We start from the raw sequence: 4,521 nt of genomic DNA, 5'->3' as shown, positions 1-4,521 counted from the left end.
ACTAGCATGTTCATACAGGCACAGTTCATATGTGATATTGTGGTGATGTTTCAAAACTACTGCTGGTCTGTAACTATATCAACAAGCATATTTTATATCAGTATTTTTCAAAGGATCAATATAAAACCCACAATCATTAATTAAAAAAAAAGAGTGTGACAGTCTGCGCTGTGCTGAAAATCAACATCCAGAGTTAATTTAAGCATAAAATGATACTAATAGTATGGTTACTCATTGGATTTCACTTTCCCTTTACTGCATTTAAAAATTGGCAGTCAATTAGTGAAATACTGGTGGAAATATGTCTACCTGGATTAGATTTCTGCATAAACACAATTAAACACAACATTTAAGAGCAATCTATTGAGCGAGACAGAAAGGCCGACATATCAGTTCATCATGTGGGAAACGGACCAGCCCTAACTTGAGACTGGATCGTTGTTGTTATTGTAATCAAGCAGTTGCTCCTCAAACACATCAGTGCTGATAGCTTTCTGCTTATATCTGAAGCGCTGACTCCAATCAGGGAGCAGAAAGTAACACTGACTCATACATCCACATTTATGAATTTGTTGACAGCTTCACACAGCACAGCCGTGGACGCTAAACCGCTTATAGCAGCGAGCTCTCTGTCTACCACCTTTTATCGCTATAAATCATCGCCTACGGCCACTCACAGCACAAATCAACCTGAAAAGCAACAATCCTAACTCTCTTTTACGTTGATATGAGCAGGGAATTAACAGATAAATGAGAAATACTTGCCTGCCCCATCCACTTCCATTCCTCCACCATTGCTGGTCGCCATCTTGTCCGGTAGATCGCGCAGGCGCACTGGGCTGTTCGCATATCAAACGTTAGGTGGCAATATCGCTTTACAGGGAGGCTTCAAAATAAGCCTTACCGAACAAGTTCTGGCTTACACAGGTCGGTATAAACAGGAAGAACCACGTATCTTAATTGAGGAACACTTTTTATCGAAATGACAAATATTTAAATGATAGGAAAAGTTTCTCACTAGGTCCTACAGCTACTGTGCTGCTGTTTCCTGGGGATTCCTGATGCGAGTGCAACCTGTGTGCGTCGTGATATAAGTCCGTGTGTGAGGCTCAAAGAGTTTTATTTATGAAATGGATGAATTTAGAGACTCTAACCTGGATTACTTCCCTGAAAACATTTTAATTGACGTTTTATCGTATTTGAGCGTAAGAGAACTCGTCAGAGCTGGGAGGTAAGGAGCAAAGTCCCTTTCAGTATTTTACTGGTCAGTGTCAGCTTTGTCTTTGTTGTGACTCGGGCCAAGTGACTTTGTTACTGTTCTGTTTTTCTTTGTTTTTAGAGTGTGCAAGAGATGGAAACGCCTGGTTAAAGATCAAAGGCTGTGGAGACATGTCGATCTCACAGCATGGAAAGGGGTGAGTTTTTTTTTTAACCTGGCTATGTGACTTACCCTTTTGTTTTTATTTTTCTTACAGGGACGTGTTGATTCAGAAGGGGCACAAAACCCTGTGCAGAGTTATATACAAAGAAAAATAAAATTCTCCATCAATAAATATATGTATCAACATTAAACATCTTAATTGCTCAACAAAACTCCAAATGAGTTTTGTTTTACTTGTGGCAATCAGACCTAACAATCCCTTCTACTTCTAATATACCTTATAGTTAAGTGTCTCATCAGGTTTGTCATAATGGGAAATCGTTAACTTATGTGGACACTCTCTGTTATGATTTTATTTATTTACTTGTACTTTCAGTTTGTATTTTTTTTAATTCACTCATTTTCTATTTGGTACCTTGTGATTAACAAAGAAGATCTTATCATATCTTATCACTACTACCTGATTTTGTAAGAAAAAGAAAACGCCACACTGTATTCAGTAACTCAGGGTGACACTTTATAATCCAGTAAAGTGGTCCGCCTCTTTCATGCCTGATAGACTATTAGAGATGAAACGATTCCTCGAATGATTCGAGGTACTCGATTACAAAACATACTCGAGTAATTTTCTCCGCCTCGAGGAATCGTTTAATTTTAGAAAAGATCAAAGAGTGGTATTTCAAATAGAACTGAGGCCATATTAACAGAGTTTTCAGACCCCTCAAGCTAACTCTTATACAAAATAGCAAATACAAACAAATCTAGCTTCTTTTCTGGAGTTTGGAGACTCTACGAAACGGGTGCCATTTGGGTTCACAACATCTGATGAGATGTACAAGGCACAAAAAATGTGTTAAAGTGTGTTTACAAATTTTGGAGCTACCAAAGCAAGTGCTCTTATTGACATGCTGTATCAGAAAATTCTATTTCTTAAAGAGAAAAATTTTCATTTGAAAAATAACTGCTCTTTAACTAAACAAAAATGTATTTTAGCTGATTACTAGATTAATCGATGGGATTTTCAGTAGAATACTCGAATACTAAATTATTCGATAGCTGCAGCCCTATAGACTATACAAACTTATTCCTACCTTAAAGCTTCTGCAATAATTATAAGACTCACCATTTTCCAGGCTTTTGAGCGAGTATGTACCGAACAGATTTTCCAATACTCTATGAACTGTGTCTCCTGTGTGTCTATTCTTTTATTGACTGAATCTTTTGTGTCTTTTTTTGTCTTCTTTACCATAATCCACATTATGAAATGTTCATTATGTTTTAGGTGACGTCCCGCATTCTTTGGCTCCTGCTGCGTCAGTACCTTGGTTGTGGATTAAGGTCCCTGCGGCTGCGTGGTTTGCTGCTCTCTGCCAGAGGAGGGACCTTCCTCTCTGAGTCTTGGCTCAAAGCGTTGTCCACAAAGTGCCCTCGTCTGAGCAAGCTGTACCTTTTGCATGCAGACCTGAGAAGCCTGCCAAGTTGCCAGAGTCTACCTCCATCTCTGCTGGTGCTGGAGCTGCATGGGTGTGAGTTGCCTAGAGAGTTTTTCAACCTGACCCCTGCTACACCTGCCCCTTCCCAGGCTACTTCTAGTGTTGGTGCTCAGGAACAAAGAAAAGATAAGAAAGGTAAAAGGCTCAGCTCTCCATCTGGAATTGGAATTGAGAGGTTAGTCTTCAACAATGTGCCCTCTTTCACGGACCAGCATCTGCAGAGTCTGACATCCTGGAAGAGGCTCAGCCGACTGGAGCTAAAAGACACCTTTCGTGTGACAGCTAACGGGCTCAGGAGCTGTGCTGCCAAAGAGGGTGCCTGTGGCGTGGAAGGGCTTTCTAGTCTCAAGTTTCTAGAAATAGGCATCACAGGACGGCAGGGCTACCAGTTACAGATGGCATCCCTCGGGCTGGGGGCAGGATGGCTCGGGCTGGAGGAGCTGAGTCTGGGTGGTAAGGAGGTGGGGCCTGGCCTGCTCTGTGCCAGCCGTCTGAAGGACCTGAAGTGTCTGTGCCTGTGGGCCTGCACACTCAGTGAAATGCAGATAGTGCGGAGCTGCAGGATGCTCCGCGGACTCCGCCAGCTGGAGTTTTTGAACGTTGTCTTCCAGCCTCGGCAGTGTCCACCGATGGGTGAGGGGGAAGGTGCTGCTGCCGCTGAGGGAGAGCAGGAGAATGAAGACACCGCAGGTGGAGATAACAGCAATGACGACAACAAAGTGCTTGATACAAACGACCCTATTCCAAGATTACGGCGCTCTCTGGCCGTCCTGCTGCCGTCCTGCTCTCTAGTTTTCACGAACTGCACTGTTCAGATTAATACAGACTGATGTATACGGTTGGATAGCCATATCTTTAGAATAACAGTTCAGAAGTGACGAGATAAATAATTGTTTTATTTATGTTTCAAGTATATTTCTTTTAAAATAAATCAGAAAAGAGTTACAACTTCTTAACATACAGCTTATTTGCTTTCAAGACAAGTTTAAAACATCAAATGCTAATTTTTTACACATCAGTTTTTCTTTCTGTATCTGTGGTATATTTTCCAAATTTTTCTTCAAACTTGAATTAAAAGCCTTTTTTTAACAAGGCTGTAATGTGATGGTAAAATTAAGATAACCAGACTTGAATGTCAGTTGGCCAATCTGGTGGTTAGAAATGAATTCAAGGATCTCAATTTAAAAGAAACTGACAATTGTCGTTTTAGAGAAACTCTTTCTAAGGCAAGTTCATTAATTGCCTTTAAGGATTAGCTATAATAATTCTGCATTAACAAGTCATTTTAATTCACATATAGAACAGCCTAAATTTTTAAACTGAAAAAAAAAAAAACAAGCGTGGCTTATACAGAAAATGTATAAGGTAATCTCAATGTGAAAGAAAAAAAGACATGAGAAGAAAAGGAGCGAACAGTGGAAACACCTGTTTCCTGTTCATTTGCTTTTTTATTTTGAACACATCACATTTCTGTTGGAGCAGGTGTTTAGCTATGGTGTAATTGATTTGAAAGACATTCAACACTGTTTTTTTCTCATTCTACCTTTTCATTGTTTTTAGATGTTATAGAGGAAAATTAAGTTGTTTTGATTAAATAAATAGACAATGGGTATCTGTGTCATGAAATGAACTTTGTTGAAAGGAAAA

The 4,521-nt window shown here is 39.9% G+C and overlaps 1 protein-coding gene across 1 annotated transcript; it reads left to right on the top strand.

Moving 5' to 3' along the window:
• Positions 1-768: 768 nt before the first annotated feature.
• Positions 769-4,521, top strand: LOC141793945 (F-box/LRR-repeat protein 12). Its single transcript, XM_074674834.1, has 3 exons — positions 769-1,231; positions 1,340-1,415; positions 2,664-4,521. The coding sequence occupies exons 1-3, from the start codon at positions 1,131-1,133 to the stop codon at positions 3,702-3,704; spliced, it is 1,218 nt and encodes a 405-aa protein (XP_074530935.1). The 5' UTR covers positions 769-1,130; the 3' UTR covers positions 3,705-4,521.

This window comes from Halichoeres trimaculatus, unplaced genomic scaffold (assembly GCF_033239565.1).
Source record: "Halichoeres trimaculatus isolate MK-OKI-2021-1 unplaced genomic scaffold, fHalTri1.1 fHalTri1_scaffold_7, whole genome shotgun sequence".
In the NCBI taxonomy this organism is placed as follows: Eukaryota; Metazoa; Chordata; class Actinopteri; order Labriformes; family Labridae; genus Halichoeres; species Halichoeres trimaculatus.
Note: the sequence above shows the minus strand (reverse complement) of the source record. Positions and strands in the feature narration are given on the sequence as shown.